The sequence below is a fragment of the Wasmannia auropunctata genome, unplaced genomic scaffold (genome assembly GCF_000956235.1).
Source record: "Wasmannia auropunctata unplaced genomic scaffold, wasmannia.A_1.0 LD336099.1, whole genome shotgun sequence".
In the NCBI taxonomy this organism is placed as follows: Eukaryota; Metazoa; Arthropoda; class Insecta; order Hymenoptera; family Formicidae; genus Wasmannia; species Wasmannia auropunctata.
This window is the reverse complement of record NW_012026791.1, coordinates 1,532,120-1,552,588: the sequence shown is the minus strand read 5'-3', so window position 1 is coordinate 1,552,588 and position 20,469 is coordinate 1,532,120. Positions and strand designations below refer to the sequence as shown.

The following is a 20,469-nucleotide window of genomic DNA, read 5'->3' as shown; positions in this document are numbered from 1 at the left end:
TTAACTTCCGTGTGCCCGCGCTACGATGGATCTCAAAAACTATTCCCATCGCAAAACGTGAAAAAATTCTCTCTTTTTGTTTTCCATTTGTAAAATCTCGATCAGCAAATTTACATAATTGCTGCGCAAATAATCAATTATTTTGCAATTTAACTTGCCTGCGTGATAATTAAATGAACGCTCGAGAAAGCAAAAAATTGCGCGCGTAAACGATTTCATTGACTTGCAGCGAATAAATTTGCTAGCCATCGGCTATGAACGATCACGAGGACTCTCTTCCTGACTTAGGCTACTTTGATCTAGCTACAGTTACGTTATATGTACGTTCTTAATATCCCTCGACAAAACACATAAATGTAGACTCACCCGTATTGTCCGGGAAGAACTGTTGGGTAACCAGCCCGGATGCCTGCAGCGAACGGGAATGCTAAAATCACAAATACAATTGATGAATCTCAGTTTTTAATAGCTAATTTTAGATATCTTTATTATTATAATAGGCGAAGTTCTGCTTGAACTAATACAATTTGGCCGTTTATCAAATGTGAAAATAGATTATAAAATAATGTAATAATAATTATTCCAATCTTATAAATAGATATCTCAAAATTCTTTTTAAAAGCTAAATCAAAATTAATTTAGAGAATTTATCAATTAAAAATGTATGATAACTTAAAAGTATCCTCTATTTTAGCCATTTGAAATTTGGAAACAAATGTGAAAAATTGTTTTCATTAATAATTAGCATAATTCACAGCACGTATGATCTTACAGAATTTCATTATATTATTTCACACAAAGTTATAATGGAAAGAATAGTAAAAATGATTCAAATCTGTGTCATGTGTCATATATCTTCCAGTAATGTCATGTTTCATTCATTGGTACAATCAATATAGAGTCCCTTTAAATCCTGCCGGATCAATACAGTATGAAATTATTATAACGAAAATAGTGAACGTGATATCTTTCCAAGAGATAATCGAGCAAACGTAAATTCACGTGATTCATTATAGAAATATAGACTAGAAATCTAGGCTTTTCGCACTGACGACTGACCAAATCGTCCCATTATAAAGACTCGCAAATATTTGTATGTCCTTCGACATTATTTTCTAAGCGCGTCGCCGAAAATTTCGGTTAACGATTATTTAATAATTATGTCCTACGCTATTGCAGCGTCGTCAAATAGGAATCATAGATAGGAGCAGACACATAAGTGTACGCGAAGCGTGCGCACGAACCTACGTACTGATGCTTCAATGGCATGCTCGCTATCTGAGAGTGCATTACGGTGTGTAATAAACTTGAAATGGCCATGCAACCGAATATATCGCGATTGCCGTCCTATCAAGGATATGCTTCATCTTTCCGTTGTAACATCGCGCAGTATAATTTCTCTGAAGTCTAGTACATTTTCAGAAATTCGATATAATTGACAAAGTTTTGTCTCTTTTTCCGTTTTACAATTTTACATATCAAAAAGAGTTCTGGCGATTATAATAAAAAGAAATAGAAGAATAGAAGATATGGGATATCCAAGTTTACGTTTTCGTCAAACGCAAATCAATAAGTTTTCCTAAATCGACTCAAATCAAAATACTTTCCGATAGAATTCTTAAGGTTTTGATTTTTCAAATCAAACTTAGAAATTTCGAAAACTTCCATCTAACAAGACAAAAGAATTTGCGTCATTAAGAGCAATTGCAAATACTATTATAACGTGCACCGGCATGGTTAAAACTTGACTTTAAAACGAGATTCTCACTCAGCGTTAAATTAGAGATAATTCTTGTATCAGAAAAAAAGAAAGCCAGACAAGACCGGTACTCGGGTTAACGCAAATTTAGCCTTAGGTCTCGAAGCACCAAGCCATGCTGGCTCAAAGCCCACCAAGAGAGTTCGAGAGAATGTGACTCAGGGGACAACTTCACTATTTGGCTGCTCGTCATTCGCTCTTTCCTTCACATCTACATAGTATAGCTTACTTGCGTATAAAATTATTGTTGTTTGTCTCGAAATTATCTGTTAGACGAAATTTCCAAGGAATTGCCAAACTATTTTCATCTTGAATGTTACACAACATTTTTTATCTGTCGCAATTACTGTCGAAAATAAATAAATCGCGCTGATTAATCGTTTCCTCAGACTTATATTAGATTTATATGATTACTGAATAGTGCGACAGAATTCTTATCCTATCTTGTCCAAGATATACGCATCGCGTATTATTATTACCGTGACGAACGAAGTTTCGGATATCTGGCAATGAATCAACAACGTAAGCCTCGTGACTGTAATACGCAAATATCAAAAATACGAGATTTAAATAGGAAATACAACATCTAGATAGAAATGGTGTAATTGCGATCAAAATGGAAGATTAACGTCTAATACGTCTAATACTTTTTTTTGTCAGTTAAAAATAATTTATATAAAATGTAATTAGAATAATTCGTAACTGATAAATTATTGTGTTCGTGTACGAGAATCAGTTTAGCAATTTTCAAAGTAATTAATTTATTGTAATACTCGAAGCTAAATCATTTTGTAGCAGGAATTATTAATTGGCAAATGCTACTAGTCTTATAAATGAAATATAGAATAAAATATACTTACTCGTTTGCAAGTTACCTCTGGGCTTAGCTCCGAGAATAGCCAAGTTGACGTTCGCTTTGCGACCGTCGATAATAGGATTGGGATCTTTGCATGCCCTCTCCGCTGCCGGTCTATCTCCCATAATTACCTACGCATAGATTACATTTATTCGATTAATATAGAATAAGCCCGGATGTGTATCCTCTACATATTACACAAATCATTAGATCGTTCAAATATAGTTGATATTTTCGTTCGTAAATAAGACTTCCGTTTTCTATGCGACCATTATCTTGAAAAGCAAAATGACTACTATCCTCATTCTTGCTCAATACACGACAGGTCAAATTCTTTTCTTAAAAAGAATGCAGTAAGGGTTCACATAAAGCAACAGATAGCGAAGTATTATACATGTTATTATCATTTGTCGTAAAGGAAGAGATATGAATAGGAATTTCAACAAAACAGGATATGTATTTTTGACAGACTGAAAAAAAATTTATCGTTACGAAAATAACGACGTTTTGCGTTCCAAAGCTCTAATAAAAAAATATCAAAAATTCTTTTCACGAAAGTATAAAAAGATTTTTTCAAAACTTTTTTGTTAAAAAATATATCTATTGAGTTCTATGGACACTATTTCGAATTTAGAAGCCGATATTATTGTTGAATGTTGATAAAGTATTTTTTAATCATTTCCATAAAAATAATAAAATATTTTCTTCATTAGTTGATATGTACATATATTTAAATAATTTAATATTTTGTTGCACCGTTTATTTAATAGATGTGGTTTTTTTTAAACTAACAAATTAAATAATAAAAATTAAAGCTACTACAATGTTAAATTTTATAGGAAGTATTACGAAATATTAAGAAAGTTCAACGAAATTTATTTCTATATAATCAACATACTTGCAAATTATAATGTTCGCGACAGAAATAGATACAAGGATTTATATACGACGTAAATGATGCAAAAGAAAGGGCATTATCTCGAGCGGAAAGGCTAAGTTTATGCGCATAGTTATCATCAACGTTATCACAAAAATTTAAGTCAACCTGCTTAATAGCTTAATCATATCGACTGCAGGCTGATAATCAGTTGTTTTTTTTTTTTCGTTCGAAAAACTACAACAGCTGCGAAACGGAAATCTTATATGACTTCGATTTATATCAAATATCACATACATTAAATCGAATACATGCAAATCTATTAATACGTAAATTACTTACGAAGCCGTAACCCCTGCTTTTGCCGGTTTGTCTGTCCGTGATGACGACCGCCTCCTCGATATCTCCGTAAACGTTGAAGTGATCCCTGAGACTCTTATCGGTGGTGTGATAGGGCAGGCCACCGACGAACAGTTTCGTCCATGTCGTGTCCTTTTGCTGCGGCGTAGTACCGGCGAGGGCCCCCAATCCTTGCACCAGCTCGTCGGGCGCTGGGGCACTCACGGCGCCTACGGCGCCAACTGCGCCCACACCGAGACCCGTGGCACCCGGCATCAGCATCCTCCAAATTTTGGCGAGATCACCGCCGGACGGGACAACGACTTGCTCAATCTTGACACGTTCTTTGGTACCTCGGTCAACGTTAATAACGCCACAAGCCGTGCAGCATTTAAACACGGAATGCTCCCTATTCTGGAAACAGAAAAAGATCCATATTTAAACCGGAAAAAAAGATTAAAAATGAAGAAAGGTAAACGACAGACTAAGAAAGAAATATTTTTATCGTGATTTGATTTTGAGAAAGTCGATATTTTTAAGTATATTTTTTCATAAATTCTTTGATAAAATTGGAATTGAATTTAGAGAAAATTCGTACGGAAGTCTATATTAGATATGACTTATTGAAAGATAATACAAAATTTTATTGTAAAAATATTTTGCAATAAAATCTTGCATAATTTTAGAAATTTTATTCATATAGCTTATATGTCAAAAGGCTTAATTTAAAGACACGACATGAAGGAAGTTGTTTGTCTTAATTTCTTCGTTAAAAATAAATTGATTTTTAACTTGTAAGTTTAAAATATTATTATTTTGTAAAACATTCATGCAGTAGATTCGTTTTAAAGCGAACGAAATATTTTGAATGAAATCGATACTATGTATTTTCGTCTCTACGCGAATACTCCAGATTTAAATACTGCACGAGAACGATGAGTGAAACCTGCATATAGCACTACTACTTTCTTTTCATCTCTCATAAAACAGAATGGCATGTATCTCAATCTTTTCTTATTTCATAAAGAATATTTGTACTTCGTTATTTTATCTTGGGAGAAAGTAAGAAGAAAATTCATATTAACTTACATCAAACAAATCTCGTCAATTATTGAAATGTTTTATTTTCCGACGTATATTGGATATATCTTAGATAGAATCGCACATCACACGTAACGCGTTAAGCCTTTTGAAAATCAGTAATAAAAGATCGGACGTTCTCATTCATTTTAATGATGCTTGGTCTACATTGTCCTCTCGAAGTAGTATGTTTGTTACGGGAGGATTAATTTGTGTGTCGCGTTACTGTCTAATTTAGCCGCGTCCAATTAAGGGGGCCGCACGCGTGCGGTTTAGAAGCTTCTGAAAAGATCCGATTCTCAACCCCTACACGAGGGGTGAAAGAACCGTTGCACCTCGTCATGCAAACTCGATGTATATATACGTGTGCGAGTTTCGTGACAATTAGGTTTTAAACGTGTAGCCACAAACCGACACGCGTACGCTTAGCGTGTACGCTATAATGACGTACATGTTTTGATACGTACGCGTCAGTATGTACGGCACAACTGTAACGACGGTAAACGAGGCGCTCTATTCACTTTTCTCCTAAAGAATTTTATTTCGCTGATTTATAAAAGTACATCGCGCGCGGCTCGCACGTTGGCTCTCAGTGAAAGGGGAATCATAATTGAGTGAAATGGATGCGGAAATCCTCGCACAAAAAAGAGATATTGCCACTACTTAGGCGCCAAGCAGAACTTCAAAAAGCAATTACCGCAACGACGTGGAATTACACTAATTACGCTTAGAGACCAAATATAATTAATGAGCAGTTGATATATATCTAATCAATTAATTTTAAGCATTAAATCAATTTCTTCGGCATATGTTTTCCGTAGAAATTACAGTGTTAAATATGTAAAGTATGTTTCTTTTGTCTGATGTATAGAAAGATAAGAAATTTCGTTATCAAATTATTTTACGCTATATGAGAGATCCATTAAGTAGCGAAATTTTATTTGTAAAGATTTGCAAAAGTAAAATCGCGTGCGCCTGAGTAACGTGTCCAAAATAACTTTCGCTACATAATAAATCATGTCACGATATGGATTCAGCGATAAAACAACCGCGTATAAAGATATTAAAATCGAAATAAAATAGAAATAAAATATAAGTATTAAAATAGACTTTGGATACCGTGTACAAAATGATATGTGTACAAAAAATTAATATCCATTTCCAATATTTACATTTTTTAAAATTCAAAACATAATTTTTTAATAATCGATAGCCAATGCGCATTTCGAATTAAAATGTCAGTCTTGTTTTGACATTGAAACTGACTGGTTTTATTAATTTTATTTAAAGCAGTAGATTCATATACATATATACATAGCAAATTCTCACGTAAAGAATTAAACAACTTAATAAAAAACGAAAAAATATTCGGCACGTCGCACGAATGATAATTTCAAACTACCGTTTCCGATGCAATGATGCAACACAGTACATCTGCGCTCGCAACTTCCTTGCAGTTCGAGCAGCGCCGAAGGGCTTTCCTTTACACGAAAACGAATAGTCCTCTAGCTTCGTCTGACGCACACATCACTTTCGCCTACCGTCCCTCTCTACTGTATGCTCGAATCGATGACTCCTTCGGGCACAAAGGGAACAGATAAAAGCTTCCCTTTTGCGTAGAAACTGAACCCCTGCATCGGGGAAAATCCGACATGGTCTCGACAGGATGGCGAAGAAGCGAGAGGGCTTTACCCTGTGAACGCGATAAAGAGGGCTATACGGACGGAGAAGAAAGGGCAAGGAGGAAGGACCCTGACCTCCATCCAAGGCTCTCTCTCTCTCGCACTCCTCTCTAAAGAAACCTGAAAAGAGAGCCAGTTTTGCTCCTCACGTAGAGAACGAAACGGTCGAGGGAACCAGGTAGTAGGGCATTTTTCGTGCGGCTCGTCTTTCGAGTTTCTGCAACGCGTTTCAGCGCCGATAGAGAAGAAGAAGGGAGAAAGGGCCCTTTTTCCCCCGTCACGTCCCTTTTCCTCTCACTCGGCGTTTTCAACCCACGGTCCTCGCTTCTCCTTGCATGCCCGAACATATTGTGCGCGCCGGGCCCTACGGCGAGGGCAGAGGGGCCCTCTCTACGGGGCCCCCGCCTGTTTCTCCTTGCTTGCCCATCCCTCCTTCTGCCCTTTCCTACCGGTACTTCGATGGAACGACCGTCGGTTCCCGGTCGAGATCCCCCAAAACGACGGCAGCTGCTGCAGAAAACCGGTGCAGCACGCCGTATAATCATATTGTTGTATTGCCATCGCCGCCCCCTCCTCCTTCACCATCCTTCGCTCTGCCCTAGAACGACCTAGCTCGCGTTCCGAGATCGTTCGAAACGTTCGAAAGATCGCTTTTCTCAGCGCTTTACGATTTAACCGCGATGAAGAAACTTCCCGCGATAACATTTAATACTTCAAATCATCCAAACACCAAGTTTAAAGTAACATACTATAGCAATATGCTCTATAATTTACAAGTTAACGATCTGAAATTCTTTTTTAATCACTGCTTTGTACGTTTCAAACAAGAATTTGCTCCGTTTAAAAAGTCACAAGTTGACTTCGAAATCTCGAAACGCGATTGTACCTAAAACGAAATTACGTCCCCCTTGACACCATGCAATTTTCTTTTGAAACATTCCTTCAGCGAATAATTCAAGAATAATTGAAGCTAATTGTGTCAAGTGAGCCTTCTTCAGTCTTCGAGATCTCTTGTAGATCACACTTTATAAAATAAATCTCGAGCCACAACTCGAACCACCCGAGCTTGAGTAATGTGAGAAAAAGTACTTTTCGGTTCGCAATATTTTTCGAGCTTTACGGTCACACTGTGTGAAAATGCATTGTCGGCCGGTAGTGGCGTTAGTAGAAGCAGTTTCAACCCTTTAGGTTAATAAGAGGCACGGCTTGCGGAGGGTAGAAACAATGGCCGTATACACGCGCCGGCTGGCTCGTAAGCCGGCGCGGCGGAAGCATACGGCGCGCGACGGCAATTCTCGACGATCGCGGGACACGGAGAATTTCGACGAATTTCCACAGTGCTGCATTCACTGACCGTCCACCGGTGCCGTCGTGGAACGTTGTCGTGTTCCAGCGAGGTGCACCGTTCGCGCGTGTTCCGTTTCCGCTCGAAATACAATAGGATGTGGCTTGCGGCGCGTTCGAAAATCCCCCGCGGAGGGTTTAAAGCACTCGCGAATATAACTACGTTGAGAAGCACTGGTTTTTAATAGCTCACACGTGGACCACGCGGACACCCCGCGGTGTACGAGAAGAATGAGTACTCGGACGCGGCGCGCGCGCTTAGGCGACACAAGTTCCCATCGCGACGCGTAACGTCGGGACGTCATCGGTCCTTTCGGTCGTGTCGAACATACGGCGGTGCATTCGGCACTGGCCAATTGCCACAACATACGCCTCTCAATCGCGAAAGCATCCGCGAAAATATCCTCTCGGCCAAAGTCGCCAAAGGCCAATCTTTCGAAAAACACGTGGCTTTCGTCAGGCTTCGCGAAAAGGTGCGTCGCGATATACGCGAGTGTTAATTGCAGAAGCGCGAGTGAAAAGCGCGTTTTAAATCAAAAACAAGTCTGCGGGCTTTAAACGTCATCACTGAGAATACTCACATTGCAGCGTGGTTTTTGCGTAGCAAGTACTATAATTAATAGGGTATATTAAAAAAGAGAAGTTGTTAATATCTTTAAATTTAGTGTGTCTCAAAACTTTTCATTGCTTAGATTTTAAAGTATACTCGCGATTAAAATAGACCTTCAATTATTCTGCATATTTATATAAATGTAATTAATCTTAAAACGTGGATTTTGTGTATCAACCGTTCAAGATTCCTTCGAGGAATTTACATGTGTATACGATGCTGCGGCGTGTAGCTGTCAAATAAATTTCGAAACAATTTTGTCTTCCTCGGCAACTAATTGGCGCGTGTCCGCGTCTTTCTGCAAAACTTGCCGCGGCAAGTTTATACGTTTGTATGCGGCGTGTCTCGCCACGCAGGCGATAACGTCATTATCAAATTGTTTGCATCTCTCATGCAGGAACACTTGTTGAAGCACGATTGACAATAAACGTTGTAACGTCTGCTGAAAGTTTATACATCGACGACTCGCGGGCGGTCCGAAGAAGCGTTATGCGCTACTTGTCCGCCGATATAGCGTGAAAATTACGTGACTTATATTTTTCTGTATCGGAGATACCGGCTGTAGAAAACAGTACGCTGTTTAATCGCACGTTAGAATGCCGAAAAGAAAGGACGCACACCCTCGCTTCCAGTGCTACTAGAGAGATAATAACCTTATATGGCTCTCGAAATCTGCATTATGTTACCACCTTCATAAAATTTTTTTATAGTATAAATTTTGAATATATTATACCATTTTTCGTAGTAGAGATTTGGTTTTGTAAAATGTTAGACGTATATAATTTATTATATTAATAATTTTTTTAATTGTTTTTATAGTCAACGCTTAATTTCAGACATTCGTATGAAACAAACAATTTTAGAAATTTTATTTTTATCAAAAGAAATAAAAATTACAAATAAACATTTAAAGTAACCATTTTGTTATTTTAATTTTCATTATTATTTCGGTAGAGACAAGGCAGGACAGGAATTTTGTATAAAATCAATATAAAATAATTTCAGCTTTTTTTTTTTACATTTCATGAAATTCACGAAACTTTATGTACTTCTGAAACGACGTTGAACATTAACATAACTCGACTTAGACAAGTTCCGTTACTTCTTAAGATAAGACGAGCAGAAAAATCGCGGCGAACTTTCGCGAGTAAATAACTTCCACGTTCTTATGCAAACTTATGAACTTTCTTTCGCGCGCTTTCCACGGAAAAGAAAAGCAGTCGGATTTTGATTGAAATGTTTCCAAAGTATCTCTATGATTGGCTTAAGTCTGAGGCACACGATGCGACTTTTCGTGCATGCGATCCAGCACGAAAAGTCGCATCGTGTGCCTAAGGCTTTATTTTCGACACGTATTTAGATTGAAGATACACATTAATTTGAAAATATAATTTTTACATTATCATCTTAATTCGAACCAGAAAGTTAAAATATTTTTTAAATGAATACGATCTAAAAATCCATCAATTGCGACATCAATTCATTTAAATATCCAAAATATATCTTTAAATAGAAGTATAGAGTGAATGAGGTAGTAATCGCGAATGTCATTCTGAGCAGTTTTTTCAGCCAGAAACGTCTATCACCTGCGTCCGTTTCCAGACGTACTGGCTCGGCAAAAATTGTCGGGCACGGCCGTCGGGGTTTATTAATAAACATCGAGGAACACGTGCCCGGTCGCCCTTTGTCGCGGCGGCCCAGGCCGTTGAACGGGGGTTGAGAGGGGACAGCTGAGAGAAGAAGCAGACCATTTTACGAACGCGCAAGATGGCCACGCGCCACCGCGCAGTTCCGCGGACGGATAAACAGAATTTCCTGCGTGCGCGCACACAAATTTGCGCACCACGCGATCTCCACCACGCCACGTTACATAGCAAAAATCGGATTCAGTGAATTTCAGTCGAGACGCCGCACGTTTCGTGCCGGTTGATCGTGTAGATCGCATCGCGTCTATACGACCCAGGGGATCCAGGGGAAGCGCACGCTAGTGTTGTCGTTCGCCGAGGCGATGCATCCAATTTTATCGCGGTGCATCTCAATGTCGCGATATGCAGAGGCGAGCGAGTGTGAGGCAGTGACAATGTTTCCCTCATAACTGGTAATGCTTCATATCTTCCAAGGATAAAGCCGGCCGCATACAATGGCGACGACCATTGTTCGTGCTCGTCACTCATTTAAATGATTGATTATTTTAATTTTGTTTGTCGCTATTTGCGTTACTCTTTTCTATTTTTTACCGTCTCTTAAATCAACGATCTCTCGGTGTTAAATCACTAAAAAGTCTCTCACACAATCTCTTTGCGAATATGGAAAAAAAAGGTCAAGTAATATAAAATCTTGTAAATAATACCTCGACCATACAGGAAATAATAACACGGTGTAATTCGATCAAAAAGAAACATTTATATGCTCAGAAATTAGAAACTAATCTACACAGTCGATTTTGGCGCCGTATATTTTTACAATTATAAAGCCGCGAATGCGTTAAGCGATACGCAATAACGATAGCAATTAACCATCATTAACATTAATGATAGCTATTAACACTAATGAGCCGCGCGGTTCCAAAATTCATACGACGGCAGCACGCTAACAGCTTTGTAGAATGTAAAGTTATGCATTAAATATGACGCGTGCTGACTCTCAAGACCGTTGATGACTTTTTTACGAGTTATCTTGTAGCCAAGTGTGCTATTTTCAAAAGAAATAACAGCGAATCGAAAATAGATCGATCGAAGAGAAGTGGAATGCGCCGTAGTTTAATCGCACCTCCTGAAGGCAATTAGGAAATCGATTCGGATTAATACGATCAGCCTTACGTCGAAATATTTCTCCGTTTCCATTGCAATAATAATTTTCGGAAGTCTGATTTTGTTTCAAAGTTTTTTTCTCTTCTCATTAATGATCAATGTTAACAAAAATCAATTCACTTACGTATATGTCGCACTGTGTATGTCCGTCTGTCGCACTACGCTACTGCCGTGATAATCCCAAAAATGTGTGATGGCAACACAAACAGTATTATATACACCAAGGTTAGGAGAGATCTTCCGTCCGTGTGGAATTTAAGGCGATCTATACATCAGAAGCACGAAGCACTTTCGGAAAAACGACGATTCGACTCGGATTAGAGAAGTACTCGCGAAAATTGCAGGCACTTTTTTTTTTTTACATCAAGGATGGTTCGCGTTCGGCCAGTAGTTTGGTTAAGAGAGTCACCACGCGGTGCGAACGGTGCTCGGTTTTTACGACCGTGAGCGCGTCCGGAAAACGCAACCGACACCGACGAGAGCCCACGTGCGAGTGTCGAGCCTTCCGTTTGAGTTGCCGCCGCAACTGCACGGCGCTTCAGTTCGTCGGTTTCCTTGCCAGTTGGCTCGCCGTCGAGCCTGCCGATTGGCCGGACATTCATTCCCACTCCCGCTGTGCCGGGATACGATGCGCACGCAAGCGGCCCCATACCTCAGGAAACACTGATGACACGAGCGCTGAAATTCAAAAAGCGGGACCGATCGGTGTTTTCACGCGGTACTCGACGACGTTGGGCTCCCGAGATGCTTCTCGCGGGCACGGCAGGGTAATGACTTGTTGCCGGGTGATCGATTGTCCCGGGAAGCACGTGTGCGCGGCGGGGACTCTGCATAATCGCAGGCGAATTGTCGGTCCTTTCTCTTCTGGGGCTTTTATTGTGCTTTCTATATAAAATTTCCTCGGGGCTCCAGCGAAAAAACTTCGATGATTGACATAATTGTAGCCCACGGTAATTTATATCCTTTGTCTTTTGCCTCGACTGGAACTTTGGCGCAAAATTTTCAATTGTGATTTGTTCTATTGGACAAACATTAATCATAAATTTATGAGATTTATAAGGACAGGCAAAACTGTGTAAATGATATAAAATCACAATTGAAGTTGTTATTACATAAATACGTAGAATCTATATTTACAAGAAAATAATACGTACGAGTATAATCTACTCAATTACTGAATTCTATTCTCGTTTTAATTTCTTTTTCGAAAAAAAATATATTTACGAGATCAATCTTTTGTAATCTGTATTTTAAAAATACATGTCTTAACGAATGAGAGCATATTTATGTAACATTTATCGTGGAAATAGTTGTTAAAAGAATTTTATTAAAGTGGAAAATCGAATGTCTTTCTTTCATTCCGCGAGAGTTTCTCCTACGAAAGTGCATAACAAAGCGAAGCGATTCTGAGGGATCGACGAGGCGAGGCGGTGGTCCGCGGAAGAGCATCAGCTGTTCGAATTATTATCGTTGCAGACGACGGCAGATGTTCGCTGGCCTGAAACGTTCTCCCCCGAAAGCTTTGAACTCGCTGATCCTTTTTCTTTCGGGCCGGTGAAAAACTCACGAGGAAAGCGCACCTTTTCGTCGCCTCGCACGAACATTACGAAATGCAAAGCAAACAGAAAATGAATGCATATTATCTTGAATTATAGAAATGCAGGATATCCGGCATCCCGCATTATATATAGTGATCTTTTTAAAACTAGAATAAGAATCTTAACGCGTCACGTTACTTTTTGTGCACTTAAATAGTCGAGTAATACAGTAAAATATTAAACAAATTGTAGTACATTTTATGTCTATACAAAGGCTATTTATTGGTTCACGGCTTCGGGAAAATGTTACAGCAACTTTGTTGAATTAAAATAACTTTTCTGCAAATGCGATTCCCCTGCGTATAGTTTCATAAATTTTATTATATTGCCCTCCATAGATTAGTTTTATATCTCATCATATCTCAAAGATCTGCCCGAGTTACGATTATGTCCTTATAAAAATCAATGTGAAGTAGTCTCCGGGGTGCTTCTTATACACGTTATGCAAACAAATCACAGTCGTAGATAGCCCTAAGGAGTTTTATTATTATTATACGGGGGCTTCCGGGGGCAGAGGTAACCAGGCAGCGATAATTCGTAGCTGCCCAGCTACGTTCCCTTCGGTGCCGAGGATAGACGAAGCTCGGGAACGTCGCATTGTTCGAAACCTGCCGTTACTTACGTGCGACGGAATATAGGATATCATCGTCCGTCCGTCGCGTTCGCGCTCGAAGGAGACCCCATAGGTTCGTGGCACGCGCTGCCAGCTGCCCCACAGCTGTCTCTCCTCTGTCGTGTCCCCCATATACGAGACCAGGGTTCTTACCCAACCGTGGTGCATTTACCACACCGAACGAACCGTTTCGCTTCTGTGTGCACGACGCACGTGCGTACGACTCGGCAATATTTTATTAGCGTGCACATTGCGACGAGTGAAGCACCCTTTCGAGTCCTCCTAAGAAACGAATCTCGAGAAGTACCTGATCCCGAAAAAGTCTGTCAAAATACGTCTGAATATAATTTCGCGAAATCGCCGAAATAAAATTACAGCCGTTGTTTACGCCTTTATTAATCGCGATTTATTGAACACGTAGTATTTAACTTTAACGATTCTTTAAATTGTCGAATTAAATTATATTTTTATAAATTTTATATTCTGGGCGGTAATCTTTCTCAAATAAGATGTAATCAATAAATATATATAATATTTAATTTTTATTTAAAAGAATATATCTACGCTCTGAAGTGTATCATTCGAATAAAGAATTACTTACTTAAAAGTTCAATAGCTACGCTATTTCTCATACGAAATATATGCTGAATTGCGTATACGGTGTCATAGGGAGGTGGGACTACGCATGGGGTTTTACATTTGCGGTTTCCCATCCGGCTCGACCGGCGCAGTCTCGCAGGAAATAGTCCTGGAGTATCCTAGAGGATACAGGGCTATTGGGTTTCGCGTGAAAAAAAACCGGCGTGATCGCCGGCAGCAGCAGAAAGTGGGTATGAGAAGAGGATACGAGGAGACGTAAGTGCTCGCACGAAAAATAAAAAGGACCGTGAAGGGGGAAAAGCGAAGTGCACACGCCAAGAACCGGAAATCCCAGGGCGTTCAACTCTGACACCCGGTATATATTTAGATTTAAAGAGACGATTTCTAGTCCGATTTCATAGATACGTATACGTACGTGGCGCGATTTATTGGCGATCTTGCTCTTGAAAATAACACCGAATCTTGTACATCTTGTTTATCATCGCCCAGAATTATTCCCGTCACTTGAAAGCGCAAAAGGTTTTGTATATATTTATAGCAGTAATAATCTAAAAACTAAAAGTTACTGCAGTCTGAACTTGTCGTTGCAAAAGATTACGAACGACCGTTAAATCGCATCGTTAAAATTATCAAAATCGTGCGCGACATAGCGCGCAAAAACACGAGTTACGAAACACGAGTAAAATCACGCTGCAAAGTTCACACGAAAACGAACACGTTGAAAGGATGTCGTCTGACGGGCGGTGTCTAATGATCATTCCTGTACGGTAACTCGCTCGAGAACGTTTTGCAGATATCGTCTCTCCTGAAGCTCCGGAGCTTATTACGCGAGAGCCATGTGCCTTCGAAACCGAATTATTTACGACACGCCCGAGAGAGAGAAATGGACATTAAATCGGCCGGCCACGTGGCCGCTCTCGTCGTCGTTTTTTTTTTTTAAGGAAAACTTAGCACTTCCGCGAAGGAAGCCGATCATTTCCTATCTCGTGTTTATTGCACAATCGCGCACGCGATGCCGGCACGGTTCACCCACATAATCGCGCCCGCGAACTCACGGAATCGCCGCGCCGCGCCGGGCCGGGCGTGCGACGTGCCACTCCGCGTATCGCGCGTACACGCGCGTCACGCCGAGAGTGTAACGATCGAGGGGAAATTACTGTAATCGCGGCGTGTCAGACTTTTCGCGATTGACTCACCCGCCTGTAAAGCTCCCGTCTTTCGCACGCCCTTCGGGACGGAGGCACGCGCGACTTGTTGAAACCCTGCTCGTCGCCAGGCCGTGCTAAGAGCGAAAGCGCAACGACAATAATTAAAATATCCGGGTATATGCATTTTACATATCGTATATCCGCGCACTTTCTATACCTCTTCCGTATCTTCGGCAATCTGCATTTTTTCTGTAGTATACGCAATAATTTATTTCGCAAAGTTTTGATATTTATTTCCCTTTAATTATAATTAGATGATAAATGCTTGACATTTGTATTGGTGGATAAAAATGAAAGTGTAGTCAGAATGTGTCTTCTTCCGCGTATTTCTATTTTTTTTTATTTCTAAATATTCTGTTTATCACTGTGAACTCAATGTCGATGCGCGATTCAGATTACGAAAATCTGCCGGCTGAAAAATTACGCGCGAAAGCTGCAAAGTACCGGCGTCTTTAGAGACACAATACCAGCGGTTGGCGGCCTTCTCGAAATAGATGAGGAGCCCAGCCCTCCAAACTCGTCCGAAAATAAAACAGGTTTCTTCCTTGCGCGCGGCGACGTCCAATTGGTCGAAACCCCGACGGAACAGTCATTTATTTATTATCCGACGTTTATTTCCGATGGCAGTTGTCGTTGTCTACTCACGCTGACGAAACTTGGATACTATTAGTGGATTATCGTTTTTATTGATTGGCTTGCGCGAGATCAATCCCGAACAACTGTGTAATTCTATATGAGCAATTGTTCAAACAAGTTACACATGTTGAAACTCGTCAATATCAAGGGTACGAACTTCTCATAATGGACTTTCTCGTCGCAATTGCCTTCGGTAATGTTATCAGTTACGGATTCGATCACAGAATTGACTTACAATGATGTAATTTAAAAGTTTGTGAATTGATTTAATTGTTCGAAGGATTTTTCTAATAATAATAATGCAAATAATTACTAAAATAGTTACTAAAAAGGTGTGGAGAAAGTAAGAGTTATGCGCAATTAAACTTCTGTCTATTTTTGTTTGCAGAAAAATAATTTTTGGTTAGTCGTATAACTTTTTCCGTAATTTTTATTTATTTATTCAGGATTCTATTTCATTAATTTTAGATAATTTTTTCATGCAGTAATTGAATGCTTAAATAATAAAGAGAATTGTATAATCATTGTATCTAAATAATCATTGATATTTAATATTGTTTGTAAAAAATTATATATTTCTTAAAATTGAATGCATCATATGGAATCTACTAATTGTAAGATAAAAGACATTTAAACTAGGAATATCATAAATCAAAATGCAACTAGATAAAATTGACAGACAATATATTTCAATAATTGACACTGCAATATATATATATATATATATCTTTTTATCTGTTGTCTGTTGATTATGCTATAAGTATTTGGTGAATAATTACTTTTCCTTAAATAGATACAATATTGCAAAATATAGTGTAAAAAGAAGATTTTCTAAAAGCTTAATCTATATTGATGCTTTTTGACTAAAAAAAGGGTAAGAAAAACAATCTTGTTAAAATATCAAAAATAAAATTACATGTAGAAATAAATTATAACAAAGATACCTCGATTTTGTCAGGACTTTACAAAACGCAATAAATCAAAAATTTTTCTAAAAATTTCCGTTGTTCTAGTACAACTGACTCAAAAATAAACTATAATGCGTCAAAGTAAATACGTAATAAATTATAATTTTAAACACGCTATTAGTTTCTATATTAAATTAGCTTAAGATCTTATTATTTTGTGAATTTAGATGTTTTTTTTATAATAAGCAATGTTTAATTTAAAACATTCAATTTTTATAAGCTCATCAGATATCATCATCTTTTTATAATTTAATAGAAATTAAAAATATAGCTTATATTAGGAGTATAAAAAATAGAACTTATATTGGAAATATAAAAAATGTAACTTATACTAGGGGTTTAAAACCATCGCTGCTATTTAGTGGCTGATATCCCAAATACGCTCGGCTAAAATCCGTGCTTACGAATTCGTTTGTCTGATCGGGCGCGGAAAAAGGTGGATTAAGACCCGGATAAATAAATTTGTCGTCGTTATAAAAATTAGGAGGTTCATACGGTGCGTTGTAGCTGATCGGGCTGTACGGTTGCGTTGTGAATTCCACGTGTTGTATATTCTGTGGATATCCACCGTAATATCCAGGGAAGTGATTATGTTCCTTATGACCATATTCCTTATGACCATATTCCTTATGGCCATGATGATGATGATGATGGTGATGGTGGTGATGCGTTGTATTGTCAGGTCGAATTGTTGTAGTTATATTTGGTCGAATAGTGGTGGTGGTGGTAGTGGTCTGATTTGTACCTTGAAAATTCGAAGTTTGGCGCAAATTGACGGTGTTGAAATAGTCACGCTCTCTGTTCGTTCCTTTCACATTGCTGCTTTTTCGTTGGCCCTCTTTGCATCCGCGTATCGTACCCTAATGAAATTTATTAATAACATGAATTAATATGCAATGTTCGCGCGAATAAAGCATTAAAAAAAATATCTTTCCGTGTGTGTGTAAAAATCAGAATGTGATATATAATGAACAAGTAAACGATATTAAATTGATAAAAAAGCATTATTATCATTACGTTATTATTACGTTATGGAAATGTTATCTTTTAACGAAGCTATATATATTGCACGCGCCTCAAAACAGAAGCGAGGTAAAGGAATATATTTTCGTTACGACGAGATTAGCGACTGAACACGCATGACTTTATACAAGATACCACTCCATTTAAGAGCCAATGCTTCAACGCGCGCGTTATCTTGACACGTACACATTGTGGATCCAAATGAAATTACTGGCACACACACACACATCTATGATAATTCACGCGTGGAGGTAACGAAAGAGTGAAGACACGATGAAGCCTTAATCATTTGTCATACGAACACCTGTCGTACAACTATGTTATTATCCGAGCATACGCGATAAGACCTGTTCTCGCATGAATAGATCCAGCCATAGACCTAATACGAGAGATACATGTTGCGTTTATTTATCGGGTCATCCCGTAAGTATAACTCGAAACATTTAAAAAAAAATTTCGCTCTAAGATTCTATTTAAAAATTAGCAGCTACACTAATAGATTAGACAAACGTGTACCGTAAGTATTAATAAGAAATTAATAATTTAAGTAGCACAATTATATTGTTATATTACTTTCGCGCAATTAATCGATCGTACGAGTAATCGATGTTGGAATTTTTGAGAAAGCACCGGTACCCGTTGCCGAGTGAGATGCGCATCGAGATAAAACGTCGCGTGGCTTTCCGCTCTGATTTCTATTTGCTCATCGCGGCGCGAGAGCCCCGCGAGATCTATTACATCCTTACCTTCTCTTCCGCGTTTCGATCCTGCAATCTTATGCGATCATCAGCCCCGTTGCCCGCGTCTGAATAATCCTCGTTGTTCTCGAGATCGATCGGTTTGTTGTCGAACAGGTTTATCAGTTGCGGCGTCAGATCGGCGCTTTGCGACGTCTGAGGCTTCGCGCCGTCGAGTCCGATGAGACCGGGATAAAAGAACGGATAAGGTATCAGAGCGGGATATTGGCTGTAATAGGCGGTGAAGTACGGCGAGGTTTTGGAAGAGCCTAGGTTTATGCTCAACACCTGCGGTATCTTAGCGATATTCTTCATGGTGGAGGATGCCGCGTTGGCTAATCCACCGAAGCTGAGGCCAGTTAGAAAGGCTAAACTATTCAGAAATCGTCCTTTTCTTCGGTCCGTCTCGCCGTTTGTCCCGTCTAGACTCCTAGTTTCTTCCATTTTCGGTTTGCGTTTCGACAGACTGAGAACTTTCCAAACGCTTTCCTTCTCAATCGTCGCATTTTGACTGCTGTTGTTCCTCTCGACGAGAACGGTATCCTCTGGTTTAGCGATCTTAGTCGGAAGTGTGTCGCAATACACCTCTGCAACAGAAAGATGAGTCGTTGGAGTCGGGAGGATGAATTCGGACGTGGCCACAGAACTGCGACATCGAAATATCGCTCGAATAATTGTTTACCACTGCAATATACAGCGAAGGCTGTTAGGACAATGATGAGGGAGCCCATCGTTACCGCGTCGTGATCAGAACGAAAATGAGGTGACACCGCATAGGCTCTCCGACAAAATTAAAAAGCTGCGGGTCGCCCTCATGTTTAGGGCCGCGAGAAAGTGTGTTTGGCAGATATTATAAGTATGGTAATTGCGTCGATCTGCTCCTAATCTTCCTCTCTAACTGTGACAATTACGCCTCGCTTAGGAAATGTGGGATGCAGAACACCCAAGATTATTTCATTGTTCACTCGACTGCTTTCAAAACTTTCATATTCGGAGAGATCTTACGTGTATACAAACGTGAAATTAAACCGACAGTCTCTAATTATGTAAATTCAAACGGTAATAGATTATCTAAACGAAAAGCTTAATACGCGCAACTTCGATCGCTGTTTTTTTTTTTCTGTATTGTAAATACATCCTTATATTGTAAATATATCCTTAAAATTTTTTATAGAAAAACAAATTGTATAATCTAATTTTTAAACGTATTAATTGAGTTACACTTTCGCGTTATTGTTGGTGTAGCATATTAGGAATTCCTTTACAGTTATTTTTACAGTTGAAACAATAAACCCGCATCATGCATTTTATATATTGCGCTCATCTTTGCATAAACTTTCACTTTCTTTAATGTTCTCAATGTTTATAATACTGACGTAACAGAGGGCTTATGTTAAACAAACTTTAGGCCGGTATTCACAGTCTCGGCTCTTATTTCAAGACCATCTTGAGTAGAATGAATGCATCGTTTGTGGCCATCTTAATTTTTGCAATTTTTGAAATAATTTTTTTTAATAACATAAAAAGAAGATATTGTTCAATCAATGCCAATCAATACTCACACTGAAAAAAGAATCTGGTTGCATTAAGAGGAAATCTGTTAGAGTCAACTAGTATGTCTGTTTGAAAATCGACGAATCAGAATTCTTGTACGATTCACCAGACGAATATGATTAATTTTTTCTTGTTAAATCTACCAGAATTTCTTGGAGATCGGAAGAGCACACGT

At 38.9% G+C, this 20,469-nt stretch overlaps 3 protein-coding genes across 6 annotated transcripts in view; 1 reads left to right on the top strand and 2 right to left on the bottom strand.

Moving 5' to 3' along the window:
- Positions 1-11,881, bottom strand: part of LOC105462452 (RNA-binding protein 24-like) — a 28,854-nt gene extending 16,973 nt beyond the window's left edge. For all 3 annotated transcript variants that reach the window (XM_011709057.1, XM_011709058.1, XM_011709059.1), the window contains exons 1-4: positions 11,482-11,881; positions 3,835-4,245; positions 2,620-2,746; positions 367-427 (exon numbers count right to left, since the gene is read on the bottom strand). In XM_011709057.1, coding sequence (XP_011707359.1) covers positions 367-427; positions 2,620-2,746; positions 3,835-4,113 — 467 coding nt within the window. In that variant the 5' untranslated portion in view covers positions 4,114-4,245; positions 11,482-11,881. The remainder of the gene's footprint in view (positions 1-366; positions 428-2,619; positions 2,747-3,834; positions 4,246-11,481) is intronic.
- Positions 11,882-16,000: 4,119 nt separating this feature from the next.
- Positions 16,001-20,469, top strand: part of LOC105462447 (gem-associated protein 7-like) — a 5,950-nt gene continuing 1,481 nt past the window's right edge. Inside the window, exon 1 of the mRNA XM_011709049.1 lies at positions 16,001-16,205. Within this exon, the coding sequence (XP_011707351.1) occupies positions 16,178-16,205 (28 nt within the window). The 5' untranslated portion in view covers positions 16,001-16,177. The remainder of the gene's footprint in view (positions 16,206-20,469) is intronic.
- Positions 17,246-20,209, bottom strand: LOC105462446 (probable serine/threonine-protein kinase fhkB). 2 transcript variants are annotated; one of them, XM_011709046.1, is made up of 4 exons: positions 19,423-20,209; positions 18,750-19,327; positions 17,476-17,840; positions 17,291-17,396 (listed from the first exon to the last, which is right to left on the bottom strand). In XM_011709046.1, exons 1-4 carry the CDS (start codon positions 19,469-19,471, stop codon positions 17,381-17,383), a joined length of 1,008 nt encoding a protein of 335 aa, XP_011707348.1. In that variant the 5' UTR covers positions 19,472-20,209; the 3' UTR covers positions 17,291-17,380. The 2 variants fall into 2 exon arrangements, with proteins under 2 accessions (XP_011707347.1, XP_011707348.1); XM_011709045.1 differs by having other exon boundaries at positions 17,246-17,840.